Below are 27720 nucleotides of genomic sequence, written 5' to 3'. Positions count from 1 at the left end.
AGTGGAGGGGTCAGGTCAGTGCAGCGCAAAAACATAAATTGCTTTATACTAGCAGTTTACAAACCGCACCAAAAAAAGAAACCCCAAACAACTGATGCTGCGGGTTGAAGGGGCTTCTGCGGAGTAGCTCTCTACTCTGGCACCTGGTGTTGGTGGCTAATTCACTGGTTATTGGTTTTAGTCTTGTGATCTTCATGTGTGCTGGACAAGCTAAGGGAGGTGATGTGGCCTAACGGCCAGAGCTGCCGGCCTTGGCGCTGGGGAACCAGATTCGAGTCTCTGCATCGGCTCAGCACCCTGTGATTCTGGGCAAATCACTTAATGTCCCCGCGCATACCAAAAATGAATGTGTCCTTGTGTAACGTAACTGATGCTCGTGTAGAGCGCTCTGATACCTTTGGGTCGAGTTTGCGCTATATAATGTGCAAAAAAAAGGCATTAAAAATGCAATAGTTCTCGCCTTTCATTAAGTTAAAGCCATTTGCATTGCTATGCAATACCATTAGCAAAGCAAATGGGTTTAACTTAATCTAAGGCGAGACCTATTGCATTTTCAATGCTTGTTTATTTTACTCCAAAAGGCGAGACCCTTTTGGCTGTGACAATACTGGTTATCCAACAAAGTTTAAAACCAGTATTTTTCCTATGAGTGGGATGTGGTAACATAGACCAGATATGTTTTTTTTTTTTTTTTTACGAGAGGCGGTTTGGATATAGGCTGGAAGATAGAGGGTGAGGGCAGGCTTATGGCAGTAGAGACAGCGTTTCCTTTTCTTGGGTAGGCTGGCAGGAGAAAAAAAGATATATTTTTAATTTCAACTGGCTTTGGCAAACAAGACCAATTATTTTCACTGTGAGTAAAGAGAAAGGATGGAAATGCTTATTTTATGGAGGTGAGGAACGTGAAGGTATGTGGGGAGGCAGATAAAGCAAGAAACACAATCACTTATTTTTAAATAAGTGAGGAGTGGCTTTGTATGCATTGTCGAGATTGAGAAGAGGATTAATTAATGTATTTTTTGGTGCTATGGTACAATGAGATCTGTGCCCTTCCCTAGAAATATGTGCATTCCCCCTGCCACCCTAAACAACTGACTTGCTATACTCTGTTCCAGCACTACTTCTAAAGGTAGGCATGGAGATACTGCAAGAGGAGTGGTGTGGTGGCAGGGGTGAAGATCCACCATTTACATTTTCATGATCTAGAAATTCCCCTCTCTGCTATGTTGGACTCCTAAAAGCAGACAAATAATGCTTCACTTAGGCTATTCTTATTGTCTGTCAAGCGGCACCCCTGTTGAACAGGCAGGTGCCTGGGTGATGGCTACATGCTTTATGTATCCTTTATGCACACACCAAAGACTCTGGATGACCGGCTACAACCATGAGGTCCATGACTCACTCCAAATCTCAGGAGGGTTGCCATAACATAAAAGGCTTACCCATTAGCCACTGTTGGAAAGTTTTCCATTCTTTGGAACGGAGGGTAGATAAAACCTGAATATTTAAATTGAGTAAGCATATGGCCATAATTGCATCCAGCCACGATTTGCTTTCAGACGTTGGAACTAGAGTGACATTAACCTTTTAGGTGTTGTAATTCTCTACAGAAAAATTCTGCACTTGTAACAAACTAGGTTTAAGCCCTAATTAAGCATGAATGCCACATATTTGGGTTTATTGCTGCATGACATTTACTTCAGATGTTATAATTACCTCCTTTACCTTCCTAAACGTAGTTTTGTCTGTAATATGACTCTTGAGTGTATAGGTGTCCAGGAAGAACTGCCACCATGTATACTCCATCTGGCAAATAATGAGATTGGTTGACCATTCAGAATACATTACAATAATCTAAATTACTGCTTTGTGTTGAAAGCCTTCCTGATGTTGGTAAAACTGAAGTGAAGGATCATAAAGCAGACCCGGGTAGGGAGTGTTGTGTTTACTTGCTTGTAGAAGTGGGGGATTACAGACACTAATCACCCTTTTTTCCTGAAGTAACCCAGAATTAACCACTGTTAATCACTCTTCCCTGTCATTGAGCACCATCAAGGTCTTCTGCAGAGGGCAGTAATGCTTAATGTTCATTTATTTGAGTCTATTTGTGTTATCTTGATTATAACTTTTTTTATATGCAGATGATAAATCAAAAGAAGTATATCCCGGAATCGCAGTTTTTTTCCAGAATGCATTCATATTTTTTGGGTAAGGCCAATTTCTTGCCTTTTATTTACGTTCATCTTGAGATTTTACTGTGTACTTTCCTATTTTCAGCTTCAGGTGAAAAATACTAACCCGATGTTTGTTCTCAAATAAACCAAGCAGCTTTACCCCATCTCGTTGTGCCAAACCTCAGTGTTGTACAATGTATCTATGTTCAAGTGAACTATTTGGTTCTGTTTTCGTAGGTATAAAGAACTTATAAAGGTATCATACAAATATATATTCGCCAGTAGGTAGTTATAGTTAGAACCTAGTTTCCATAGGAAAAGCGTGTTTTGATTTGGTAATAACTTTGGCGTCGTTTGACGAATCTTCGCGAAATTCTCAAAAAATAGTCTATCCAGGTCAGCTCCTATCCTGAAAGTTTGGGGGTGATTCGTGAAGCGGTGGCTGAGAAAAAAGGGGGGTCCCAAAACGCGTTTTCCCCATGTTAATTTCCTCAGGGAATTTTGGGACGAGCTACCGCCTGAACTGCTGAACGGAATTACCCCAAATTTGGCAAAATGGTAGTGCTTGATTCAGAAAACGACCTTTTCTAAAATGGTGTAAATCCGTTCAGTAGTTGCAGAGAAAATCAAAAAATAAAAATGTATATATATATGGCAGAGGAGGGTTCGCGAACCCTCCCGACCACGAGCTTTATTCTAATTGGCTGTCAACACTCCAAAAGTCACAAGAAAAGAGAAAAACAAACTCGAAAAAATAGAAAAGGGGGCAGGGTAGAAACATCCTGACCCCCTAGGCCTGCTCAGGGGGTACCACAAGGACCCCCAGGGCCCAAAAAAGCATTAAAAAAAAAAAAATCGGCCGAATTCGCGCTGGGGGCGAGTAAAAATAAAAACGAAGTATTGAAGTCCCCGGGTGGGTCAGGTCCCGGTGCACTGAAAAAATGTGTGTGGGGGGCCCCAATCCCCCCCACAGTGCCCTGGGGACCACCACCTCCCTGGGGTTTGATTTAAGAGTTGCGGGGGAGGGGGGGCACGCAGCCATCTTTTGCCTCGCACACGGGATAAGGAATCCAATGCCGTAGGAAGAATCTGGGCATTAAACATCCGAGGAGCTGCTGGCAGGAGTGGCAGCGGAAGCAAGCCGGGACTGGGACAATTCGGCACCTGAGACGGGAAGCCCGGAAGTGATAGAGTGGCATGAAAGAACACATCTGGACCAATCGAGGCCTGCAAAGGTACGGAAAGCGGCAGCCGAGACCGGCATCCCGTGATAATCCAGAGAGCAATCACCTAAAATGTCCATGGAGCGTGTGCCCAGCCCACATGCAATGCGTTTTCCTTTCATGCTCTCCTAGTGGAGTGCCTCCCCTGTGCCAGGCTGCCTGGAGCGGGGTCGGGGCTGGCTTGGTCCAAGCCTCTGTCATGCGTACTGCTTGCCCTGGGCGCTGATCGCTCTTCCTGCCTCCGTGGGTCGGGAGCTCTGCGAGGCGCTGGCACGGAGCCCGGCCAGCAGCCCGCTGTGGGCATCAGTCAGTCTGAGCTGAGGACGGGGAGGGGGGAGGCTGAGAGGCCTGGGGAGAGAAGGGGCAAAGGAGGTACAGACAGAGGGTGAGGGGCGCGGAGGGAGAAGGAGCAAAGGAGGCGCATGAAAAGACTGAGGGACCCGGAGAGAGAAGGGAAAAATGAGACGCAGGAAGCGGGTGAGGGGCCCGGAGAGAGATGGGGGAAGGGAGGCTCAGTGAGAGTCTGAGGGGCCCGGCAGAGAAGACGTAGAGGAGACGCGGGGAGAGGGTTAGGGCCCCGTGGAGCGATGGAGAAAGGAGGCGCAGGAAGAGGAGGGTCCCAGGTAGAGAGGGCCCAAAGTGGTAGGAGGAAGGTAAAGAAGGCACACAGAGGGCGAGGGGCCCGGGGAAAGAAAGGGCAGGGACAGTGCAGTTGCATTTTATATTGCGCTTACTAGCGCTGCGATGCGTTGATGGGGCACAACAGGCACTGTGAGAGGGGAAAGTGACTAAGTCGGAGAACAGAGGGGACAAAGAGAGGGGGCACGAGTCATTGGGAGAGACGGGGCAAAGGTGGCACAAGGAGAGGGCAAAAGGCAAAGTGGGCGCAGGGAGAAACGTGAATGCTAAGGGAGCGAGAGGGGGTAAAAGAAGCACAGACCGCAACAGAGCATTGAGAAGAGAGCAAGGGGCATAGAAAAAGGCCAGGAGGCATACGAGAGACGTGGGGGGAGGGGGAGAGAGAAAGACGTCTGGGGAAAACAAGGGACAGATAGTCTCTATGTTCTCTCCCTGTGCATCATTTGGCCTAAGAATGAGACCAGATAAAGAAGGTGCAGCCAGCATCAGGAGCATAGAGGAGAACAAAGAGGCAGAGAGAAAGTGTGAGGGGTCAAAGAGAAAAGGGGAGGCATGGGGGGTGTAGGGAAAAGGGAGATGCAGGGCAACTGTGCCCAAGAAACAAGGGGAACACGAAGAGATGGAATGGAGCCTAAGAGAACAAGAGGGCAAAGAAACACAGCCAGCTGAAGGGGCACAAAGAGAGTTCAGGGGCTATGGGCAAAGGGGCCACAATAAAGGAGCTATGGAAGAGCCCAGGCTAGGGGCTACCTGGTGAAGAGGCCTAGGAAGGTGGCAAGTGGTCACAGGGAGAGGGCACGGGAATATTGAAAGAGAAGCCAAAGGATCAGAGAGATGGTAAGGATGGAGAGGGAGACAGGGCAAAGATGGCACAGGTTAGGCAGGCAAAGGGGCAGACGGAAAGATTGGGGACAGAGAAAGAGAGTGGGCTAAGTGGGCATAGGCATTGAAGGGGACACATGGAGAGGATGAGGAAAGTTAAGGATACAGGGCAAATGGGGCACAGGGAATAATGTACTAGGGCAGGGGGAGAGAGGGAAAAGGGGCACAGGAAGAGAGTTAGGGAGCCCAGGACAGAGAGATTAAAGAGGACCAAATGGAGACGGACAGGAGATACAGTCCAGCAGGGCCACAGTGAGGGGGGGTGTGCAGAGGAATATGGGGCACAGAATGGCAGGGTAAAGGGGACATAGCCAGCAAAGGAGGCACAGACAGGGTAAGAAGAGAGGGTGGTATGGCACCGAGAGAGCTGGCAGAGGAGGGACAAGTAGAGGACACCTCGCACAGGGTGAAGCAAGGTAACGGGGCAGAGCGATTAAGACCCTTGCGCCACAGTGCTTACAGAATGCATGCAAGTGCATAAGAATATATATATTCAACAAGGCAGCTGAGACTGCTGAACCGTGTAGATGTTTGTCGTTTAAAATAAAGATCCGAGTGACCTAACCCTTCTGAAGTGCTGGACGATTATTTCCTGAGAAAAAGAGGAGAATCTTATTTTTGAATATATATATATATATATATATATATATATATTCCAATCAAACGCCCAACAATTGAGGTGCCGCACACGAGCGTGTTTTGGGCCTTCTTTAATGGTAAGTTGCAGTGAAAACAGCTTCGCCCCCACAGCAAATTGCACCAAACATATTTCGGGCTTCAACGCCCTTGATCTCTGGTATCCCACGGAAGTCACAGCTGCAATGTCTCACGCCGCACTCGCGGCTTCTAATTAACGTTCCGCCCAGTGGGTGTGCCTCACAGCAGCATTGTGGTCTAAGTAGTTCAATGGTTCACAGTCCATAGTGGAATGCCGCTGTGTCTTCCAAATTGTTTCAATCCTATAGTAGCTTGCATGTCGAGACTCAGACTGGGTCCCTGCTTGTATCCTTCACCATTAGTGGCCACCCTGTTCCTATAACGCTGCAGTCTTTGCCTCGTGTTGGACCCGTGCTTCCACAGCCGGGCACCTCGCGTCCCGAGCAGGGCCGCTACATATTCCAGTCGAAAACGCCCAACAAATGAGGTGCCACACACAAGCGTGTTTTGAGCCTTCTTTAATGGTAAGTTGCAGGGAAAACAGCTTCGCCCCCACAGCAATTGCACCAAAGATGTTTCGGCTTCAACGCCCTTAATCTCTGGTATCCCACGGAAGGCACAGCTGTTGGGTGTTTTCGATTGGAATGTGTAGCGGCCCTGCTCGGGTTGCGAGGTGCCCCGCTGTGGAAGCACGGCTCCAACACGAGGCAAAGACTGCAGCGTTAAAGGAACAGCGGGGTGGGTATCTTGGTACGTAAACAATCGCCACTCATAATACATAGAACGAAGACTGGCACAAATGGCCGCTTCGCGGCTCTGGTGGGACAATGGGAGGGACACTCTATCAACATAGTGTCGGTGTATATTCCCCCGGCGCTACAGGCAGTTGCGCTTCCGGCCCTGAGTGACTTCCTCCTTGATCTCCCGGAAGGAGAACTGCTGATTGGAGGAGACTTTAATGACGTGGTGGACGGGGACATGAACCGGCACCCTGTGAGGGAGCGGGCGATGGGGGGGTCGCGTCTCGGGGGTTTTCTGGAGGCAATGGGGCTGGTGGACGCTTGGCGGCATCAGCCCCTCATGGCGCGTCAATTTACTTTTCATTCTGCGGTACATAATAGCTTGTCGTGAATAGACTACTTTGTAACCTCCTCGGAGAGCCTCAAGCACGTAGACTCAGTTGACTTTCGGCCTAGAGGTATTTCAGACCACTCGCCAGTGGTCCTAACGTACACGTATCACCAAGGGGGAAGGCGGCGAATATTCCCCATATTCCCTGGATACTTGAAAGTTCCCAAGATCATGAAATCCATACGCACCTCGTCACAACAATACTTCAGGGAAAATGCTTGGTCGGTCCACTCCCCATCCACCCTCTGGGAGGCCTATAAGACTGTACTCAGGGGGCAAGCTATCTCTTCTATAGCAGGCTATAAGCGAGAGCAGCGGCGGGAACTTACTGCCTTGGAATTGGAGCTCCAGTGGGCTGACACACAGCATTCACAAAACCCGACTCCCATCACGGCCCACGCCCTACACCTCCAACAACAACTGCACAGGGAACATTTGAGGGTGGTGACCGCACTTAGACTTTCGGCAACGAGACATAAGGTGTATGAGGCCGGCGATAAAGCTGGGAAGCTTTTGGCGTGGCTCGATAAAAGGGAGCGAGATAGAAAGTGGATAGCGCAGCTTAGAATGACAGATAATGCAATGGACACTGACCCACGGGCCATAGTACATAGACTAGCGCAGCACTTTCAGCAGGTGTACACATCGCGATGGCAATGGAAAAGACGCTGACCTATATCCAAGGATATTCCGATGCCCAAGCTTGCGCCGGAGACAGCCCTCACGTTAGAGGCGGATCTGACGACCGAGGAGCTACAGGTAGCAATTGGCTCCTTACAGTCAGGGAAAGCGCTAGGACCGAATGGAATCCCCGTAGAACTTCACAAAAGGGTGGCGGGGACAGTGGCCCCGCACCTACTCAATATGTACCGGGACAGTTTGACGAAGGGAGAACTCCCGCAGGATCAGCGTGTAGCCACAATAGTGGCGATCCCGAAACCCGGGAAGCCCCTGGAAGAATCTACATCATATCACCCCATTTCCTTAATTCATGCTGAAGCCAAAATATTAGCAAAGATCCTTGCGCTACGGCTTACTCCGCATCTCGCAACCCTGGTTCACCCGGATCAATCAGGGTTTATGCCTAGTAGAAACACGGCGTTAAATCTGAGGCGACTGCATGGAGTGATGGCCCGTATACCTTATCTACAGGACCCAGCACTTATCCTGTCATTGGATGCCCGTATGGCGTTCGACATGGTGGAATGGCCCTTCTTGTTTGCGGTTTTGTCGCACTTGGGGTTTGGCCCAAAGTTTTGTGCATGGGTACGCCTGCTCTACACAAAGCCACTGGCCCACGTAGTGGCTAATGGGCACATATTCAATGACTTCCCACTGTCCCGAGGCACGCGTCCGGGCTGCCCGCTGTCACCGGTATTGTTTGCGCTGGTGCTGGAACCACTGGCGGCATGGATCAGGTGGGAGCCCCAGATAAGCGGCCTGCGATGGATAGCAGACTGGGAAGATCGTATATCGCTGTATGCGGATGACGTTCTGCTTTATTTGGCCTCACCCAGGCGATCCATCCTGGTACTTCTCAATTTATGTGACCAATTTGGTCGTGCATCGGGCTATACTAACAATTGGTCCAAATCAATAATTTTGTGCTCCGGGGCCCGCCGCCACAGCTCCCAGAGGACTGTCCACTGCATATCTCGGTGACGGGATTCCGATATTTGGGAATCTACATCACGGCGGACCCGGATGAATTCTTTAAGAAAAATCTTCTGCCTCCCCTGGAACGTCTAAAAAGAGATGCCGTCCACTGGGGGACACTCCCCCTAACGCTGCTGGGGAAGGAAGCGCTTTTTATGATGATGGCACTGCATCGATTCCTGTATGCCCTCGAAAATACGCCGTACTCGGAACCGCCCACCTACTTTAAGCACATTGCGGCTCAGGTCTCGGTGCTAATGTGGGGGAGCAAACCTGCACGCATCGCACAGCGCAAGCTCACCAAAGGGTGGTACGATGGGGGCATTACACTGCCGGACGTACAGCTATATTATTGGGCGGCGCACTTGAAAGTTATCAATCAATGGGTGCATGCTCCACAGACGAATCCCGCCTATATGGCAGATAGATATGGGCTCGGGCTGAAGGCATGATGTCCGCACTTTACAACAAAAAGCATACACCGATACTACTCGGACCCACTAGGCAGACGGTCGACATCTGGCATGCAGCACATGCTAAAATGGGATGGGCAGGGAAGGTAACCCAGCTCACTCCTCTGTGGGTGACACAGCGGCTGGGCGGCTTGAGGCACTGCAAGGGCTTTGACAAATGGGATACAATTGGAATTTCGACAGTGGCTGATATGTGGCATAAGGGAGGAATAGCCATGTTCGAGCACCTCCAGGCACAATACGACCTGGCGCCCTCTGAATGCTTTAGATACCTGCAGATCAGACATGCGCTGCAGGTGGCCCTACCACCCGGCACCGAGGTCCCTGAAGCCACCCCCTTAGAGGATAGGCTGTTGACCGACTGCATGTATAAACGAGCTACCTCTTTCACATATCGAAAGCTATTGAACAATCTCCCGGACCCCCACGGGGCACTCGGGGGCGGGGGGGGGGAGGGGAAATGGTCACGAGATGTGGGCGATTTCGACGACTCTGAATGGCAGGAGGCACTTGCCTCACCACGGGAGGTGGGGATACCGTCTAGACTTAAGCTAGTGCAACTAAAAATCTTACATAGAACTTATTACACTAGAAATATCCTACACACAATAGGGTCGGCAACACACCCGTACTGCCTGAGACGGTGTGGGGAGGAGGGTACTTTCCTTCATACCTTGTGGGAATGTCCCAAGATAATGGAATAGTGGGTAAAAGGGATGAGGACTATATCACAGGTGGTGGAGATATCGCTGGCTCCCGAGCCTAGGAGATCCATTTTAAATGTGTGGGAGCCGAACGATCTTACACGCCCAGCACAGGAATGGGTAACAATGGGGTTAATGGTGGCAAAGCGCAACATCGCACAAAAATGGGGGGCGAGAGAGGCACCGTCGCTTGCTGCCTGGTGCGGGGATCTTGATGTGGCCATGGCGGCCGAGAAAGCAGTGTTTCTAAATCGTGGCTGTCCGAGGAAATGGAACAAGGTATGGGGGGCCTGGAATAAGTACAGGGGATACATTTGTGAACCCCCCGACATAAGAGTAGAGGAGGATGCGGACACTGACAACGGAGGGGAACTGGAAATGTAATGTGAAGAAAGTTTGCATTTATCGAGATGTTTATGATTCTATAACACCAAGTGCCATAATTATCAACAATGCAAATTTAATGTTTATAAGTATCTGGTTAATGTATCGGAATTGTCTATGCCCTGAATGTGAAAATAATGTATTCTATTTTGAAAAAAAAAATAAAGAAGACTCAAAACACGCTTGTGTGCGGCACCGAAAAAAACATAGGTTTCAGGGACCTTATAGTTTTAAAGTAGCATTGAAAAAACCTTAGAAATTCACTGAAAAAACCACAGGTTTCAGGGACGTTAAAGTTAGTTGGAGATTTAATTCGTACAAAACCAGTGAAATTTGACCATTGTAGTTAGTTGAGCTAACTATAACTCGCGCCCCCGCAATGCACTGCTCATGATGTATTACATCATTCATGACCTGGTCGAGGACATCACTGATGACTTCACTGATGACACCTTTCCACATTGGTAGCACACCGAAGGAAAGTGGTCTACAGCAGGGCATGTTTTCTCTTTGTTTGCCTGTGTCTCAAGAGAGCTCCTGCATGAGAGTGTTTGGGGGAGAGGGGCAGTGGCACTCCTTGTTAATTAAATCCTTGACTTCTGGAGAGATTAAATAGAGATACTAAGTATATGCCAGATATAATGGATTATTTTGGGTGACAAGCATGCACAAAAGTATATTTAAATGCAAATATAAATTATAGAAACCTATAACTCCGCTCCGTTGTCTGAGAAGAGGGGAAAACTGAATGAAAGAATCTGGTAAGCAAAGAGCTTAGTATCTCTTGGAGAGGGGGTCCAGGTAATGACTCCAGAATTTCGTCAATATTTGTTTTGTAACACGGGGTTGACAGTTGTTACCCCATGGTCACTCTTTGAAACATCGCCAAGCTCTTTTCATTATTTTAAATGATGACTTTGTACTGACCAAGCCTCACTATTTCAGTCCTTTTGCAGACCCCACATGACAAACACTACCGTGGCCTAGAGTTTTTTAGTTTATTGTTATTATGCATGAATAATAAAAATTCTTGCATACACGTATCATTAACAAATTCATTTATGTAATGCAATGCAAGATAAAAAAGAATTAAAACCATCATAAAATGCAACATATTAAAATTCACATTTTAGGGCTCCTACAACTCATCAGATTTAAAGTGCCTGTGCTTCAACATGTAGTCTTTCAGATTAAGTAACAGTAAGAAAACGGCTGAGCTATGTTGTTATTCAATGTCTGGTTGCAAAGTACACTTGAGTCTTGTGTCCTTTAGTTTGGGGCAGATGATATGCACAAGGTCCTAGTTTCCTTTTTCGCAAAGGTGGCAGATCTGCTCTCCTGGTCTCCTTATCCAGGGCGGCAGGTGCGGAAGAATTGGTAAAATGCCAAAGCGGAGCTTTAGGAACTTTTCCTTTATCCTCATTTTGACTCCTGTTTTTAAATAAAAATTGAGGGTTAAGAACTTTGTAGTCACTAAGCACTGTCCAGCCATGAGCCCTTTTAGCCAGTGCTTCCTTATCTTCTGTAATAAACACCATTCTTATCACTTTTGTTGCGATCTTTTTAAAGCTCTTGTGATCTGTAGAGGTTGACCAGAGGTTGGTCAGTCCCAGTCGTTTCAGAGAGTCCAGCAAGTGCTCCCTAGTGAATGATTTTCCACTGCATGACCGCTCATTCAAAAGGTGCAAGTTTGGGGATCCTGCTTTGGCACCTCTGATCTTGTGCCAGCTTTTTATATATGCACCCCTCCTTTCCACCGATTGTTTTTGTAGTCCAAATTCTAAGCGTATTTGGACAGGTGACACATAGTTTAGTAGATAGATAAAACAATCAACCAACATCTACAGAGCAATTTTCCAAGGCCGCTGAATCTCTCCCTTGCATTGATTCTCTCCCATACGTTAGCATTGGTTGTAACTTTGCTCGAATCACCTGTAGTTAAGGGTCAAGGGTTAGGTTGTTACCGAGTCTAAACAATGCCTGTCCAAGTACCAGTTGATCTTTTTCCTCTTATGATAATTTACTGTCATAATTTTGCTTAAGATTTATATTCAGTGTATTACGTTGAGAGAAACTATTAGTGGTATTCATGAGAGGTTGCAGGCAAATGGGAGTCTCACTTAACAGCACCAGGTCATCTGCATATAACAGGTTGGACAGCGATTTTTGTCCCAATTTAGGGGCATGTGGAGTGCTCTTGTCCAGTTCCCGGGGGAGGCCGGCCAGCCAAAGATTAAAAAGCATGGTGTGCTAAAACGCACCCTTGCTTTAGCCCTTTAGAGTTGGTGATTCGCCTTGAGGTGCGTCCCTGCTCCTAGTTTGATGTTGACCCAGGGGTCGGTGTGCCGCGATATCAGCTGGTTTAAAAGGGGTTTCTGTATCCCCCACTTATCCAATTTCTGCCATAGTTTAGCATGGTCTACATGATCGCAAACTGCGCTATAGTCTATGAAGCATACGATTAGGGGGTACTTTGCCACCTTAGCCGCATCCGTCAACAGATCTAGCATTAGTAATGGTTCCCTGTCCTTGATAGAACCTGGTTTGGTTCATGGGGATGATGGAATTTGCCGATGCCCAGGATGTTAGATCTTCAAGGATTATTTCCACATAGTGCTTAGCTTCTATATCAATTAGGGCAACAAGTCGATAATTGTCTGGAATATTCCTGTCGCCCTGTTTGAAAACTGGGCTGATCGTCGATCCTTTTCATGACTCTGGGATTGTTTGTGTGTCCTGTATGTCCTTGAAGACTGGGGCCAATGCTTTGCTCCAGTGTTCTGTGTCGTGCTTTTACAGAATTGGATGAATTCTGTTGGGGCCTGGGGCTCCTTCTAGCCTCCCTTTGGCTATTTGTCTCTTGATCTGTGTTGTAGTTATTTTGTAGCGATCTTCATTGCTGTATAGTGATGGTTCAGGGCCTGCCGCCACTTCTACTTCAGGGTGTTTTTGTTTGCTCGGGGGGGATCCTTATACGTAGCTTTGCTGGCCTTTTGTGTTGTTTTTCCTCTGGGCTTGATGCCGCTGTCATTTTGGATTGTATGATTGAATTGGTATTTTGCCCAATTAGTCTCTGTTATGTTGGAGTTTATTCCTTGGTGAGCCAGTTGTTGGAGACTGTTAATCGTCTGCCAGAATCAGGCGCTGTTCTGAAGTTTGGAGTCATCCATTCCAAGAGTTTTTCATTCTATTGCCTTTTTTATTCCATTTCTTCTGTTTTTTAATAGTGTCTTCAGTTTCCGCAGGTTGCCTTGCAGGGCTAGATTTTGGGGTGTTTTGCGAAGCCTGCTTAGTGTTTGGTTTATTGTAAATTTGAAGTTCTTTATCTCTGGTGTGGTTGCCTGCCCAGGCAAAATGGACGCTGTTTTTCCCGTTTTCATTACTAACCTGGTGGCGAATTTCTCCGTAAGGGCTGTTGTAAAATTCCCCCAAGCTTTTGTAGGTTGAGTTGACGTGTCATTTTCTTGGCAGAGGGTAGTGTCTTTGTAATTTCAGATACTTCCTCAATTGAATTGGGTTTACACCTTATTCGTTTGTAATCCAAGGTGTATTCTGAGCCAATTGTATAACATGCCTCCATTAGCTGTCCTTTGTTTGCTTTTAATGTCACCTCTGTGGCAAATGTTCACTTTGTTCGTTGTCACCTATTCTAAAGGAGTCGATGTTGTGGAACATTTGGAGGGTTACGAAGGTGAAGGCTAGGTAAGAAGATACAATTGTGAAGTAAAAAGTCAGGACTGGCGGATCGTCCTCCTTAAATCCACCGTTCAGAGCTCTCATATTTAGTTGTTCGAGATCTTGGAGTAGATAGGTTGAACTTCAAATTGGTTTGTTACAATATGCTGGGCCCTGGTTTGGTATCCCCCACACTGTGGTTAGTGCTTCCGTTAGTTCATCTTCTGACGCAGTTTCAATAAGGTGAAGATTAAAATCGCCTGCCAGGATATGTTCTGCGTCCTGCTCTTCTATAATCCTAGTCAGCTCTTTAACTAGCTCTTTTGCAGCTTTTATCCTTTGCTTAGGGTGCACATAAGTATTGATTATTATGATTAGCTGGTCTATCTCATGAAATTTGAGTGTTGTCATTACCGCCTATATGGCACTTGGCTCAACTGATACAAATGCTCCTATTGTGATTATTGAGCCAAATATAATCAGACCCTCTGAGTGATGGCCAAAGTTAGATCCCTTTCTGGCCTAGAGGGAATGTGGTTTTCCTGCATGCTCAGCTTATTCCATTTACAGTGCGTTTTGCTTCCCCTTTCACCAACTCTTGCAGCTTCTCTATCAAAAATGCACACAAAATTAGGGCATGAGGTGAAACTGGGTGAATTTTCTTGAAATCATGCAAGCTCCGATGAGGATGGTTTTATGAAGCATAAAGAATCTGCATGGGCGCTCTTTTCACCACATTTAAGTCTTCACGTTTGGGACCCTCCGAACTTCGCAGCACTTTGCTTTATTCCTGTTCCACTCTTTTCTTGGATTGTAGCTCACTTTGATATGTTTGCCTTCCGAGTTCCCATCGCCCCCCCAAATACTCCAGCTCTTGATGCACCCCATGAAAATCTGATTGGATTCCTCTTGTGACTAAGCCACTTTCCATGACTACTTGAGCTCTTGGGGGTTATCTTGCTACATCAGTTGTATGCATTCCGTTGAGGAATGTCCTGTGATGCAGGAGTACGAGCCTTCTTGACTTCACTGATTTTTGCTTCTCTGCATGCTCAGCCCAGCAGGGATAGGCTGTCTTATGGCACATTCCCTGATTAACTGGTTATAAAATCTTTTATGATCATTCCTCTTGGTCTGTAATCAAATGGCTATTTTTTATCATATCCTACCTGAGCATCCAGTTGTCCTTTTGAGGGACCTGGGCCTCTGCTTTCCCATTCCATACATCACTTCTTTGTGTTTCGCAATGAGACATCTTAAATAAGGAAGGCAATGCCCATAAATGGGTGCCGTGCGGACTGTGCCATTGGACTCAAGCTTTCCCTCACAGACACCCCCCAAAAGGTTGAAGCCAGTCTGGGGATGCTTGTGTTTCTGTTTCGATGGGAACTGACCTGCTAGAGCAGGTTGGACTGTTCCTATTGGAGGAGGCGAAAGACTCATTTGAATATGGCTGGTCTCTGTCTACAGTAGCCTAGTAGGCCAAACAAATAGACTTGAATCCAACCAATTAATTAAAAGTGGTGGAGATTATATAAGCATTTCGCCTATTAGTCTTTTTCCCCATGTAAGAGAAAATTATCAAAAGCAATGCTGGCAAAGTATAGGTTGGAATTGATGGTAGCGAGTGACATGGAACCCTGCAGTTTTGGGTATCCTCTCAGAAAAGAGTGAGTGAGTTGCAGTACTTCGCAGCTACCGAACCGTATATTATGGTCATCAAGGACTGAATGCCATTTAGGAGTCATTCCTTGTTCATGTGCCAAATCCTCTTTCCTTACCTTCTTTCCAAATAACAGTGCTTTGGGAGTAGGAGATAAAATACATAAGCTGGGAATCAGACTAGCCTTCTCGGACACACTCCCATTACCTACCCACAGCATTTACAATCTGCTGTATTTGCACAGAGTAATAGTATCTTTACTGGTCAAAAGATACATAACAAGGTAACTAAGCAACCTGCACCTCTTTAATGTCTTTGCAGCACACTGAAACCTCTAAGGATGTAAGAGGAATTTAAAGAAATGTTGTTCTAAAATAAATATTGAATGTTGACTGGGCAAAGGACAGTTGAAACCTTCCTTATTTAGAACTCCAATTGATGACACAAGTACTTCTTTACCACCCTGTATTCTTCTGTAATCCCATAATCTGCCCCTTAAAGTCAGCCTCTCTTCTGGGAGCGATAAATGTCTGCTCTCTCAGAACCAAGGCACTCCAGTTACTTTTCAGTGTGATGGTGTATGCATGATATAGGGCGGGTTGCCATCTGGGCTGCCATGCATGCCAACAATAAGCTCTGTTTAATGGATTAACATTGGACTGTTCTTGCTGGTTTTGATCATGTGACCTTCTGTTCACCTACAGGGCATACTTTTGGATCACCTCCTCTGTTTTATCCTTTCAAAATATTGTTCAAAATTCTTGACCACATCATTGAGCTAAATTTCGACCAAGTGGGTTGTTGGCATTCCACCCATGAACCTCTAGAGCATTCATTACAGGTATATTCGTGATGCCATGCAATCAGTTGATTCTAGGCAGTTTTACATCACAGCTGTCCACCTTTTGTTCCACGCTGCCTGGATCCTTGTTAAATTTCCACATGGGGCCATTTTTATAATCCACTTTCTTTTAAGTCATAACTGGTTTAAGTTTGTGCATTCTTGTTTTCTGGACTTCTAGAGCCTTTGCAACGTTCTGCATCTACTGCCACTGGCTTGCCTTAAAAGGATCACTGAGGCAAATCTCTCAGCTAATCTTGTCAACACAGAGGCCATATATTTAGGTTTCTGGACAACAACAAAGCCATTTATTTGGGTCTCCTTCAAAACTTCATGTCCGCTCCAGGTCAGAAGATGGAAGCTAGCATGATCTTGGGTCTTTCTCGTAGAATACGTATCTCTGATCGCTTGCGGAGCAGTCACTAATTCACCTTGTATAAACATGTGGTATTCAAGTGCTTGTGCATGCGTCACAAGGCCTTACTGTGGCTAGGACCTCTGTTCCTATTCATCCAGTTTCAAAAACACATTTCCTCCTCTTTTGTAATATCTGCATCAGCCAATGGTTAGGTCCTTCTCTGCATCTTACGAATTATTCTATGAAGTAGCAACCAGATATCTTGGTTTAGTCCCTGTTCGTGCTCCTTAATGTCTCTGCATTCCATAAAGCAAGCCAGAATGTCAACGTTTTACATATTGTCTAACCTGAAAATCTGGCCTAATGTGGACATTATGGAGTAATGCGAACCTCCTCTCTTCACACTTATGCTGAGCCAGATTGGGTATGCGGAACACCTCTATCTCGTATTGATGCTGGACATATTGAACCCCAAATGGCATCTGTGTGCTTTAAGTGCACTCTACAAGAAAACATCAATAAATGGAAAGTATAGCTTCCAGGACACTAGGAAAAGTGTCTTCATTCTCATTTGATGAATGACGGCATATGACCTCATTTGAGAGTTAATCTTCTTATGACTTTTGACAGCGCAAGTGCCTTTTTTTAGGTCTCGCCTGACCCAGCGCATGCGCTGGTCTGGCGAGACTTTTTGAGAGGGCTCCAAAAAGTGCTACCAGGCCAGCCTAGAGCTACAGTGCATGTGCGCGGGCGCCAATCTTGACCGCGATCACTTTCACGGCCGCTTGTTTACTCACTGCCCTTTTGTCTGCGCTTAGATGTATAACCCCAACCAGCAAGCCTCGTCCGTTTGCTTACATAACCATATCTGGCTCACGGGCTTAAAAGCATGCTTCGGTCCTCTCTTTGCCACGTGATACCTAATCCTCCACTAATGTGGAGAGGCAATTGCGCCTTACATATTGTATCACTTATTCTTCCATTCGATTAAAAAATCTTTTCACTTTTTGGATCTAATACACTGTGTGCTAGGTAACGCGATGTATACAACACATCTTGTTATGTGACCAAATCTCGGTGACCTTTTGAGGAGCCAAACCCGTATCCTTAAAGTTTGTCCATCTAAATCCGGGCCCGTTTATCTGTCAGCGGTAACACAAAATCCCTGCTTTGAGCATTTTACAAGACTTAATTGTCTTGCGGGTTTGAAAAGTACGCTTGAGTTTCTCGTTTACAGGTTTAAATCTTACAAATGCGAAGTTGCACTCGATTCGAGAGAAAGGCCTTTTTAAAGCTTTTGCAACTCACTCGAACATGGCCCTCCTCTGTTAAACACTTGGAAATAACGCAGTATTCAATTTTTGCCACTATACTGAGTAACAAATGATTATTTTTTATCCTTTAATTTTTATCCTTTACCCTGCCGGTTGCCTCATATGGCATTCCCTTTGCGACCGGAAGGTAACGGAGCACTTTACGTAAGCACCAGTTCCAAAAATGTCAGCTCACTGTGCTAAAATTTTACAACAAGGATATTTGTTTTATATTCAGCGCGACTGCTCTGTGCACTAATATCAAGGAATGTTTAATTTTACTTTGCAATTAGGGGTGCACAGTTGGGAGCGTTTCAGTATCTACGCATGCTAACGGAGGCACCGATTTCCTGTTATTTATTTTGCAGTTGTAGCACAAACCCAGGGCCGGACTGGGAACCAAAACCGGCCCTGGCAAAGTGCTCGGCGGCCCCACTCCCCCCTCTCGCGGGGGGGTTGTGGTGCCACCGAGCTCTTAGCCAGAGCCGGTTTTCGGACGATTTTGTTACAGGGCCGATTCGGCCCTGTAACAAACACGACCTCCAGGGGCCCAAAACTGGCCCCCACCCGTGCGGCGCACCGGGGGATTGCCCGGTGCCCGCTACGGCCAGTCGGGCCCTGCACAAACCCGAACGGAAGGTATTAGAGTTCTTTACATGAGCTCCAGTTCCGAAGTGGCAACTCGCTGTGCTTACATTTTACAACGAGGACATCTGACGGCATTAGGTTTGCTCTCTGGCTCACTTGCTGAGCACCATGAATTCAACAAACGGCTCTTACCCTCTCTTTCCTCGATTTGTACCCCTGTGAAATGGATCCAAAAAAGAAACGCACACTTTGGCTGCAAATGTTGTCTTTTTCTGAGATGTTTTCTATTCCAAAGTGGAGCCTCGGACTAGAGAGGAGGAAAAAAAATGGTTCAAAGCACGAAAATTGGCCAGATTGGTTTTATTCACAACCAAACACATTAGCACTACTTTGCAAAGTTTGCCAGTAAAGAGCTACTTTCGTTTTCTCTTCTTTCTTTGAACAGTGTTCACTTCTCCTGCTCTGCTGCTGCCCCTCCACCCCTCTCTCTTTCTATTATCCCTCTCTTTCTGTCTCGCTCCTCTTCACTAGTTGAAAACTATGACTTCAACAAATGACGCCTACCCTCTCTTTCCTCTCCTTTATTTGTTGCGATGTGAAATGTATCCAAAAAACACTTAGGCTGCAAATGTCGTCTTTGTCAGATATTTTTCTATTTGAAAGAGCAGCCTCAGCACGGAGAGAAAAAAAAAGGTTCAAAATACGAAAAATAAACACTAAATAAAGCAAGACAGAGTGGTGGCAAAGAGGGCAGGTTGGTTTTATTCACAAACTCACACTAGTGCCACTTATAAGAGTTTTTCTAGTGAAGTGCTACTTTGGTTTTCTCGTCTTTCTTTCAACAACATTAATTTCCCCGGTGGGAAAGTACACTATTTCTGGAAGTACCACCGTACCTTGTTGATGTGTACAGTGGAAAACGTTTAAGTTGGCTCGTCTTTGGTCCAATCGCAATAAAACCAACCGATAGCATGGATTTATCTTTCTCACCACTGTGTAGGGTCCCCCTTCTAAATATGATAAACTCAACCCCTCACCATACGCATGTCCCACCTCCCTACAGTGTTCACTTCTGCTCGGCCGCTCCCAGCCATGCGCTCCCTCTCTTTCTTTCTCGCTCCTCCTCACGTGTTAAAAACCATGGCTTCAACAAACAGCTCTTATCCTCTTTCCTTTATTTGTTACCCTGTGAAATGGATCCAAAAAAGAAAGAAACACTTTAACTGCAAATGCTATATTTTTCTGACATATTTCTATTCCAACAAGCATTGGCATAGCCAATAGGTCTCGCCTTTGGGACCTTATAAGTGTTTAGCCATGCAACACTTGACGTTGTTGCACCAAGGATATTGTGCTGCATAACTTCAGCACAATATCCTTGGTGCAACAACATCAACTGTTGCATGGCTAAACACTTATAAGTACAAGGTTTAGCCATGCAACAGGTGATGTTGTTGCACCAAGGATATTGTGCTGCAAAACTAAATACTTATAAGGTCCCAAAAGCGAGACCTATTGGCTATGCCTAACTTGTTTAAATGTAGCTTTAAGTTGGCAGGCGAGCGTTTGTCCATACTTGTCATATGTGCATGAACCTACTGTTAATGAGGCTAATGTGTTTTATTTTTCTTTTAATAATTCTAGGGGCTTGGTCTTCAAGTTTGGTCGTACGGAGGACTTATGGCAGTGAATGTGTTGAAAGAAAAATCATCTCGCCTGTTTTATAACACACTTTTCCACGATCATGTTGAGTCACTTTCTGCCCGTTTGTGTCACGTAACTGTTCTTTTGGTGTCATACAATAGACAATATAGAATTGTGAGAAGCTAAATGCATATTTAGGTTTTTTTTTTTTAATTGCTTAACTTTTGCATTGATGTTTTTTGTACTTTCACTGAATTATGAATTAAAAAACACTAAGTTGTTTTTGAATGTATTCTGTTGTTAAATATGTATCTATTGCTAACATGTTTAATAAAATATATACCATTCTACCAAATGTTCTTTGTACTAGTAAACGTTGCTAACAAAAAATGCTTTGAAACTTACAAATCCAGAATTAGTTCTAGTGCTGGAGCTGTGCCTTTGAAACAAGTTTTAAACTTGTCTGCGCAGGTTTAAGATATCCGTTTAAAATCAGGTTTAAAATATCAGTTTTCATAAATGTGCCTCCTGGAGAGACTGGCTTCACAAAATCGGGGACACACCCCGGGCGGCTAGGGAGAGGGAGCCATTTCAAGATTGGATGGGCTGATGCGGCTTTTTAGGTCTCGCCTGAACCAGCGTATGCGCTGCTCTGGCGAGATTTTGTTAGTGGGCTTAAAAAATCCGACCACATGCTTTTCGTGTGGCCTAGAGTGTGCGGCTATGCGCACAGGCGCCATCGGGCTTTCCTCGCATTGCTCGCGGGCACCCTTCCAGCACGCAATCACTTTCACTTTTACGGCTGTGCCGCCGCGTCACTTTCACGGCCGCGTGGCCAATGCTTGTTTTTAAAAAAAACTTTTGAGGAGCCATTTTAATTTTCAGCGTGAGGCTACACACCCTGCACTTTCGCTTTCGTTCGCAGCCCTCACACTACCACGGCCGCCGCGCTTCAGTGAATGCCAGCTCAAGCCATTACAAAATGCTACACCTCCTGCAGCCCATGGTGTCTGTGTTGAAACCTAAGCCGGCTGCTGCGGAGCGAGAGGCGGGAGGCCATTGTCTTCATAAGGAAAGAATGCGGGGTTCCTTGGGCGATCGTAATGCGTGCAATTCAGACTGGAAACATTCCTAAACGGCCTCCGGACCTCCCACATTTGAAATGTTTGCTACATAAAACCCGATAACTTTGCCATGTTTCTTTTTTAATTGCTGGGCCATTTGGTTTTGCCTGCCTGCCTCTGCCCAGTGCTTCCATGCACCCCCGCTGCAGGCTGTCCCTACATTCAGAATGGCAACGCATATGCTGGCGGGGGGCTGTGCATACCGGCGCAGCAACAGATTGGCAGAAATATCTAAAGGCACACAGAGGAATGTGTGCGTCTTCTACCACTGTTTAACTGGTGTAGGAGTTGAGGAGCTGTGAGGGGATGATGGGTGCAGAGCACGGGCTTTTAAACAATCACTCTGGTGACTTCCCTTTCAGAGCACAGCTGATCTATGGGTCACAGTGATGGGGAGCATGTGTCTCGGAGTCCTACGTGTGCGCCCTGGTGTTTGTTGCCAGTCCAGCCGAGCTGCCACGGCTGCCTTCCTGTAAGGTAGCAGTGCTTGCGTTTTTCAGCGGTGCTACCCAGTGCAATTTACATTTTCAAGCTCCCTCCTCCTGTTTTTTTCTGGGTATTTTTTTATCTTCTGCTCTTTTAAATGCATGAACGACGAGCGGAAGCCCGTGTCTCCCTCCACCTGGTTCGCACTCTGTAAAACTGCAGAAAGACTTCCCTGGTGGAATGGGACCCCAACCCCTGCCATCCGGAAAGTGTGGAAGGGAGAAACTTCTTCATAGCTTCACTCAGTCTGCCGACTGCCAGCCCAAATCACACTTGGTGTCTCTGTTGCAAACCTCCAAAGGTCACGCAGTTGGTATGTTTAAAAGTACGGCGATGCCACAGCAATGCCCGACCCTGCGCTGTTGCCGAATAACTCCAAAGGGCAGGAAGGTGTAAATTACCACCACCAAACCCAGCATTCTGTATGTTCTTGAGCGCAAACCAGATGTCGTGTTCCCTCCCCCCCCCTCTCCTGTCCCCCCAGCATTGCCTTGTCCTAACACCGTTCATGGTCGGGCATGCACAGCACACAGGCTCAGGACATGGCTACTCCCATCAAACCCGTTCGCATAGTTTTATAAGGCAGGCCTCACACCTGTGCAGCTACACTTGAAGACTCATTTGACGGTGCCAATTTGTGGTAATCCGAAATTTAACATAAACTAAAGCAAGCAGTGCTAAAGTCCTATTTTTAATTGCCATTTGATCCATATTGTTGTTGTTGTAGTAACTTTATTCGATATGTAAAAATATCATAAATGTATAAAACATTATAAAAACAATATTTAAAATAAGAACCCCCTACAACAGCAAATTTCCCATATGTACAAGGAAAAATGTTGGCAATATCTAAAACAACATAATTCATAAGCCCCAGAGAAAAGAATGTTATACAATGGGTGCAGCATAGAGAAGGGACAAATGCGACAGTAAACAACTTTACATACGGCTAGGAGCTAGGGCAGAGGTAAAAAATGCTGACGTTCAACTCAGTGACTGAAACTTCTTGAGGAGCCTCTGTCTGATCCTCCAAGCCCCCCCCAAGAACTTAGCAGTCCCATAGATGACACTGGGGACTGTCATCTCATAAGTTAAGATGCGCAGGGCCACCTTGTACGACCTGCAGCCCAGATTGGCACATACGGGTTTCAGCCATCTAGATCTAACATGGCTATAGGCCCGACAGGCAAAAAGGAAGTGGGCGATAGATTCCGTGGGGGAGGCACAACCTGGGCAACCCTTGTCAACCCCCTGCTCGCCTCTCCACCCTGTCTGGAACTCATGTATTGGTAGAGTACCATACCTTAATTTAAGGTAAAGTGACCTGTCACTAGGGGACTCGATCAGGTCCAGAAAGGCCTCCAATCTGGGCGCAGGTTTACCTAAGAATTTCTCACTGAGGATACCTCTCTGAGACCTCAGAGTAACGGCGTTAACCCAGTCCCAATAGATTTTTTTTACGATGGCTTTGGGAGGGGGATGCTGGTTCTCCCAGGACTCACCCAAACCTAGCTCTACCACCAATTTATATAAATTGGATACCCACGGGATCTTATAACAAGCTCCAAGTTGTAATATGTCCTTCAGAGCGGATGCATACTGGCCTAAATCCGGGGACCTTGTGAGCCTTACCCAGTATAATATAGGGCGCAGCCTTGCCACATCACTTATGGGATGTCTACCAAGGTCACTGCGGAGAGAAACTAATGGAGTAGACCGGGGAAGTGAGACTATGTCTCTGAAAAACTTATTTTCTGATTTAGTCAGATCTGCGACATTATCAAATCCCCATAGTTCCGCCCCGTAGAGAGATGCTGATAAAGCCTTCCCCCTGGAAGACCTCGATTGCTGCAGCTATTGGACGGCTATATGACAGCCTCTGATGTCTAGCTATAGCTCCCGCTGCTGGTTTATGATTCAGGAGCATTTTAGATAGGTGTGGGGCCCAGTTCAGCTTGTTGTTAACCCGCACCCCAAGATAATCAAAGGCTGTCACAAGCTCCAGATTAGAATTGTCCACCCTGATGTTATTCCTAAAACTTTTGGAAGGGGACATGGCCATTAGCTTGGTCTTGGATGTATTGATCTTAAGGCCCCTAGTATTGCAAAAATCAGTAAAACGGGTCAAAAGTTTTTGGAGGCCCATAGGACTCTTGGAGATCAGCAGCGTGTCGTCTGCAAACAGCAGGGAGGGTGATTTTTCCCTGCTGAGGGTTGGCGCGTCTACCCCGTCAACCCTCAAATAGTCTGCCACCCTATTTATAAAGAGAGAGAACAGGGTCGGCGCTAGAACACAGACCTGGCGGACCCCTCTCCTTACTGCTATTCTCTCGGTCATCTGTCCCTGGTGCCCCCACCTGACTCTTGCAAAAATTGCCTTCGTGAAGCCGTTTGAGAAGGTCCAAAATTAAGGAAGGAATGCCCAGATCAGCCAAGACTTGCCACAGCTTTGGCCGGGGTACCAGACCGAAAGCTGTTTTAAGGTCAATAAAAGCCAGATAGAGGCTACCCTTTTCAATAGTGACAGATTTCCAGTATTTGGTACAAAATCTGAAAACCTGATCGATGGTTCCAACCCCTTGCCTAAAGCCGGCCTGGAAGTGAGACAGAATGCCGTCTTCATCAATTCAGGCCTTAATCCTGGTTAGGAGGACCCTGCCTACCACTTTTTTAATCACATCAATTAAACTAATTGGTCTGTAGTTGGCAGGGTCCTCTATTGCCTTTTTTGAAAATGGCCACCACCTCTGCCCCTTTCCAGGAATCTGGTACAGGGTATCCCATTGCGATGTTATTCAGGGTTTGTAGGATAAACTCAACCCAGAGTTCTCTATCATAAAGAAGAAGGTCTCCTGGGAGACCATCAGGTCCGGCTGCCTTACCCGGCGCTATCATTTTTATTGCCGAGTGGATCTCGCTGAGGCAAAACTGTTTTCTGCCCCCCCCCCCCCCGGGAACGAGAAGCTCACGGGCTGAACCCTCTACCAGCGGAGAAGAATCTTCCCCGGAAGAATATAGGCCGGAGAAATGGTCAAACCACTGGCGTCCAGTTATATGGTTTGGGATTGGATCTGCCCCACCCCTTGCACTAATGTTTATAAGATCCCAAAACAAAGTTGGGTCTTTCCGTCGTGCTGCACGTTTCAAGTCCTGCCAATGATCTTCTTCCCAGAGTCTCTTAGCTTTTTTTATAGAGCTGTAATAAGATTTTCGAGCACAGGCAATAGAGGGCTGATCCCTTAATTTTAGAGCCCTAGCAAGTTCCTGTCTCCTTTCCCTACAATCACGCGAGACCCACAAGTTTTCCGTATTTGATCGGGGTGGCATACGGTCCCCATTAGAGTTTGATTTGAAGAACTTCCCCACCTTTTCGACGGTCTCAAGATATATCTCATTGAAGCCCCTAGTTAGCGAGACGTTAGGGGAACTGGCCAGGACAACCTCCAATAAGCCAGTACTTTCTACCACAATGTTTTTAATCCTATCCAGATCTACCTCTCGCTTGGCAACTCTAGACCATTTGAGCCGTCTATTGCAGTTGGACGGGACGACCTCTCTGGACCAGAGTGTCTGGGCTCCAATAGGCTCAATAGATGTAGTAGGCATTTCGCGCTTAAATTGCATGGTTAGTGGGTTGTGGTCGCTCTCCTGCCTAGAAATAACTTCCATATCAATGAGATCCGACCACAGCTCGACATCCAGGAAGATGTAATCTATGCGCGATGGGACCCTGGTTCTGGTGAATGTAGGTGCTCCCCTGGTATCGGAGCGGGTTCTACCATTTGTCGCCCTTAGGTTGAACTCTAGGGTCAGGGCAGTAATTTGGACAGCCCTTTTTGACCACTTTTTAAGTGGCGGGAGACCAAGTGGGGGATACCTCGCTTAGAGTCAGCCCCTTCCGTGCCCAGGATGTCATCATCGCTAAGGGGCTCAAAAGTACAGTTGAAGTCACCAGCTACTACGACACCCGAGGCGGTGGAAAGAGCTGAAAGTACAGAATCGAGGGTTAATAACGTGGGGCTTACTTGCGCACCAGACAATCCTCTGGCGTAGATGTTTCCTGGAGAAGGATAATATCGAATTTACTGATAAAGTCGTTCCACACAGGATCGGCGAGATTCCTTTTTAAGCCGGCGATGTTCCATGATAAAAACTGGATAACTCTCGGGGAGTGCAAAATGGATGGGGGGACTACAACTCCATCCCTACTTATTGGGCGCCCCCTATCTGGGCCCCGCCCTGGAGCTGCACCTGGTATTACAAAGTCAACTGGGCTGTCCCCTGGAGGGTCAAAAGGAGGGCAGGAAACAAGCCTGTGCCCTATAGTGAGGGACTTTCAGGGGTTAGTAAAGGGATGTTTACATGGGGACTGTTTAGTCAGTCCACCTGTCTAAGGCCTGAATCCACCTGCTCACTATATTGGGACCAGACCAAGGAACTACGAATTTGGATGGAGGAGTGTGTGGGTGGTGACGTCCTATATTCCAGCAAAATTACATTTTCTGCTAGAGCTAGGTCTCTAAGCTCGATCTCCACGCAATCCAGTGACGAATCCACTCTAGATAGCCGATGCACTCTCAATATATCATCACTGATAATTGATCTGCAGCCTCTAGTGTGCCTCAGCCAATGGATAACTTTATTGTGCAATGACTCACTTCTTTCGAATCCACCTCGATTAGTCATTTTCGGAATATGTGTCATATAGACAAAGGGCTTTGCAGGGGAGTGATGGAGCCTGGGACCCCCAACCGCCGAGTATGGAGAAGGGCCATGCTCGCCCCTAGTAAATGGAGGAGTTGCGTTGTTACCTGTCCTAGCCTGGAGGTGAGTATTTAGCAGCCTGTTAGAAACCAGGTTTCGTGTAACATCGGCAAAGGACTTAGTGGTGGGAAATGGCTTGTTGTTACCCTCCCCTAAAACCCTGTCTTGGGGCGCAACTAGAGGGTCAATTGGCTGGGGGCAGGAGAGAGGGACCGGGTCACTCATCTTCAGGGTAAGTATAGACCCCGGAGATGGTGCTGAAACGGGGAAGGCCAGAGGCATGCCTCGGTCTAAAGCGAGGCTCGTCACCCTGTTATTAAGAACTGCAACTAACTCTTCCAACCTTATAATCCTAGCCTGCAGTTCTTCCAAGGAACCAGCTGAAAACCTGTCAGGGCTTAGATGAGTAGAAGGCGCCCTATCAGGTGATAAGCTGGGTTTGTCAGGATTTGAGTTGAGTACGGAAAACCTATTAGAACATAAAACAGGGTTATGAGGGGGCTCATATATGTGTAGATCTGGGACAATTACATGCTCAATTAACGTGGTCTGTGCTACAGTAGCTGGGGGGTCAACAGCAGTCTTTAACAGAGGAGTGGCTAGGCCGTGCGCATTGTGTCTTTGTTGTGGGTTAGAGAACATCGATGGACGGGCTTGGCCACTTTGCATCCCACTTGAAAAGTGGCATCCAAACTCCCACTCCCAAGCGACTCCTCACAATCGTCGACAATTTCCTCAATTCTAGACAGTACACAGTTCATGGCAGCATGGGTTGTATTTTTAGCTTTTTTCCCTCTTTTGCTACTAGCCACCAACCCTCCCTCTGTGCTTTTTCTCTTGCCCATCGTGGAGAGCCCAGGCAACTGTACGGTACAGAGGGCAAGTGCCAATGTAGACAATGAACCCAGTCACAATCCGGAAATAGGAAGCGTCTCGATGTGCTCAGTCTGATAGCCCACAAAGGATTAGTATGTTCTTAGAACGGATCACAGTACCTTAATGCTTTCGTCGTTGGCAACAACTCGAGATTTCAATCCTCAGGGGGGTGGCCCTGCCCCGCCTCTACCGGCTCCTAAGGGCCACAAATGGCCCGCCCTTTGCCCGGGCTTAGCCAGGCGTTCGCCCGCGCGCATCCCGCGTTGTGGGAGGCGCGAGGCGCTGAAGTACGGTCCCCGGTGACAGGCGGCAGGACCTCCAATGCTTGTGCTGCCCCTCAGGCTCCTGGGGCGTGTAGTTCTCAGCCGTGGCGCTTGCTCAGGCCTCAAGTGCAGCGAAGCGTCTCCCGCGAAGCGGGAGGCGCGAGGCGCTGAAGTACGGTCCCCGGTGACAGGGGGCGGGACC

At 46.9% G+C, this 27720-nt stretch overlaps 1 protein-coding gene across 1 annotated transcript in view; it reads left to right on the top strand.

Moving 5' to 3' along the window:
• Positions 1–20360, top strand: part of TMEM50A (transmembrane protein 50A) — a 41087-nt gene extending 20727 nt beyond the window's left edge. The window contains exons 6-7 of the mRNA XM_085647839.1: positions 2142–2208; positions 20006–20360. Coding sequence (XP_085503965.1) covers positions 2142–2208; positions 20006–20051 — 113 coding nt within the window. The 3' untranslated portion in view covers positions 20052–20360. The remainder of the gene's footprint in view (positions 1–2141; positions 2209–20005) is intronic.
• Positions 20361–27720: the final 7360 nt, after the last annotated feature.

Source organism: Triturus cristatus, chromosome 3_2, assembly GCF_964204655.1.
Source record: "Triturus cristatus chromosome 3_2, aTriCri1.1, whole genome shotgun sequence".
NCBI classification, from domain to species: Eukaryota; Metazoa; Chordata; class Amphibia; order Caudata; family Salamandridae; genus Triturus; species Triturus cristatus.
The sequence above is the reverse complement of the archived record's forward strand: the minus strand, read 5'-3'. Positions and strand labels throughout refer to the sequence as shown.